This window comes from Gossypium hirsutum, chromosome A09 (genome assembly GCF_007990345.1).
Source record: "Gossypium hirsutum isolate 1008001.06 chromosome A09, Gossypium_hirsutum_v2.1, whole genome shotgun sequence".
NCBI classification, from domain to species: Eukaryota; Viridiplantae; Streptophyta; class Magnoliopsida; order Malvales; family Malvaceae; genus Gossypium; species Gossypium hirsutum.
Genome location: NC_053432.1, coordinates 2,492,419 through 2,495,250, shown reverse-complemented (window position 1 = coordinate 2,495,250; position 2,832 = coordinate 2,492,419). Strand labels below are relative to the sequence as shown.

Sequence of the window (2,832 nt, the reverse complement as noted above, 5' to 3'; positions counted from 1 at the left end):
TTCCTCAAAAGAGAAACTTGATTCAATAAAATCGTCAATAAACCCTAAGTCCAAATTCATTCATTGAGAACCATTTTCATGGCATCCATTGAGAACCATTTTCATGGCATCCATTAGTATTCTAGAAAATGAAAGAAGGGCTAACAACTATATGCTTTAACGGATGTTCTACGTCGCCACCGCCGGCATGTTTGACGAACTCGGCCGGAGAAAGGAAACTGCCATGACAAACACATACTATTCTCACTCCTTCACCTTTTCTATATCTGTAAAGAAACCCTTCTATTCTTTTCCCATTAGGACCATCTCCTGTTGTTGACACACATGGCATGTCTTCCATTATGTTCCTCACACTTGCCTTAACTCCTTTTTCATCTACTCCTGGTTGATTATGTTGATTCTTAGCTGTGATTCCGGCTAACTTTTCGGATTTCTGAGTTGATATCTTTCCGGGGTTGATGATGTTTGGTTTTTGCTCGGTTTGTGTTGTAGATTGCACACTCGTAGGGCTTCTTGACCCTTGGCATTTGTAACTTCCTGTAGTTTGATACATGCAAAAAGATTAAGTTGACAAGAAAATCAACAATGTCTGCCAACAATCGGGGATTTCGGTTTTCATGAACATACAACAGAAACTACAACTTCATTTTAGTACAAACTTCAAACCCGAAGTCAGTTTTTTCACCTAGAAGGATAAAAGGATAGGCACATCAATGCCGGCAAGTCAGAAGTGATGACAAATTTCAGACACAAGCTTAAAGCTATTCACTCTTGTTTGCTAAAACTAATACATTAGTGAAAAGGATATACTAAATAGATCACCGTCACTTATTACATGATTAACTAGGATATCCTTGATTAAACTACAACACAACTGTAGGTAAAAGTACCATGGAGGCCAGACTGCATTTTACTCATTTACTAAAAAAATAACAAATTAGTCCCTATATATAAGATTAAAGAGCAAACTGGTCTTTCTGTTGAAAATTTAATTCATTCCTACTGTTAAAAACTGGTGTAATTGAGAGAATAACCAGACAATTACATAAAGCATGAGGTACAAGGACCTATTTTTATTTGGACTAATTTATCAATTTTTGGAGTATTGGAGTCAGAGTACAATCTAACTACTAATAGAGGGACAAGATAATAACTCATCTCAAGTAAAGAAAGCATCTAAAAGAAGGACCTTTTGCAGATTCTCTATGAACTGAATTACTTTCATAGCATTTTCACTTGGAAAAAAATCAAAATCTTGGATAGTTTCATAACATAAAACAAAAATGATACCTAAATTTAGTTCCTAGCAACCCCACACCTTTGAAAGCAAGTTTTTGTATGCCATACACACATATATACATACATACAATTAAAAGATGTCATCTAAATCAAGCCTAAAGGCTAAAAGTTATGGTGAAATACTGAGAATCTCAGTTTCCTACTCCTTTTTCATAATACTAGTGTTTTAGAAGGTAATAAAAAGATAAAAACAAAAGCTAATCTGAACAGTTTCATGATCAAATGCCAAATAATATGATATGTAAGAAAAAGAAAAAGGAATTACAACCTTGAGGTGGTTGGCTGTCAAGTTCAGATATGCCTGAAGAACCACTTCCTTGAGAACCAATTGAACCTTGTGAAGCAGCCATTAATGGTCCACGACCACCATTAACCCTACCCTCTTCTTTCTTATCTTCTTCACAATTCTCTTCACCTAAACCTTCTCTATTCTTATCTTTTAAAGCTTTCAAATTCTTTTGTTTCTCAGACCTTTTCCTCTTAGCTGCCAACCTCCTTAAACTCTGTATCTCCTTCCTTTTCCTCCATTCTTCTTCAGTTTCAACAGGTAAAGAACATGTTCTAACAAGTGAACCACAAGCCATGGGGAATAATGATGACGGAGAAGAAGATGATTCATTAGTGTTGTTGATGAAATCAGGTATTGATGATGATCTAGTGAGTTTTTTGGCTTTTGGGTCAACCCCAAAACGACCATTCAATGAAAGTCCTAAACTTAACTCAATCTCTTCTTCTTGTTCTTCTTCCTCTGTTTCACCATTTTGGGAAAAATGATAGCTTGATGACATGAATCTTTGAAGTAAATCCCTCGGTAGATTCGTAACTTGCATGGATATGCTTTGTTGGGTTTCTTTCCTTCCAATTTCTTCAGCTTTTCCCATTGAAAATAAAAAACCAAAATTGTCAAAGAAAAAAATTAAAATCTTGACCCCAAATTAAAAGTTCCCATTTTTTTTTCTCATTCAAACAAACAGAGGGAAAAGAAAAGGAAAGGAAAAAATATTAGAGGAAAGTGAAGAGAAAAGGATGGAAGAAAAAGAAAAGAGAAGAAAAGGAATGGGCGAATTTACAATAGTACCCTTGAAAAATTGAGAGTGATCTAAAAGAGACACGTGGCGGACATGAAGGACACCCAACAAAAATTTAAAAGAAAAAAAAAAACCCTCAGATTCCTAGATGACTTAAAATGAGCTGTCGCCACGTCGTTGGTTTTAGCTTTTAAACATGAGACTGTGTTGTGTTTTGGCTTATTACACGTGTCGTATAGTCTTAATTGTGGGGGCTTTGGCATTGACTGACACGTGTCTTTAGATAAAGCAAATAAACAGATAAATATCTGTCCTTGCCTTTTTATCTTCGTTTATCTACGTTTCTTTTTCTGGGTTAATTGCAATTAAAGCGGTTTTCACATTTTTTTATTTAGTCCCTTTAACTTTTTTTTCTTTCCTTTTTGATCCACAAGCTTGTAATTATTAAATAATTTTTCAAATAAGATTGAAGTGAATAAAAATAGTATAGAGATTTTTATACTAA

The 2,832-nt window shown here is 34.6% G+C and overlaps 1 protein-coding gene across 1 annotated transcript; it reads right to left on the bottom strand.

Annotated features, from left to right (window-relative positions):
• LOC107888535 (ninja-family protein AFP3) lies at positions 1–2,408 on the bottom strand. The gene is made up of 2 exons (XM_016812678.2): positions 1,568–2,408; positions 1–537 (listed from the first exon to the last, which is right to left on the bottom strand). Exons 1-2 carry the CDS (start codon positions 2,178–2,180, stop codon positions 122–124), a joined length of 1,029 nt encoding a protein of 342 aa, XP_016668167.1. The 5' UTR covers positions 2,181–2,408; the 3' UTR covers positions 1–121.
• Between the last annotated feature and the right edge of the window lie 424 nt (positions 2,409–2,832).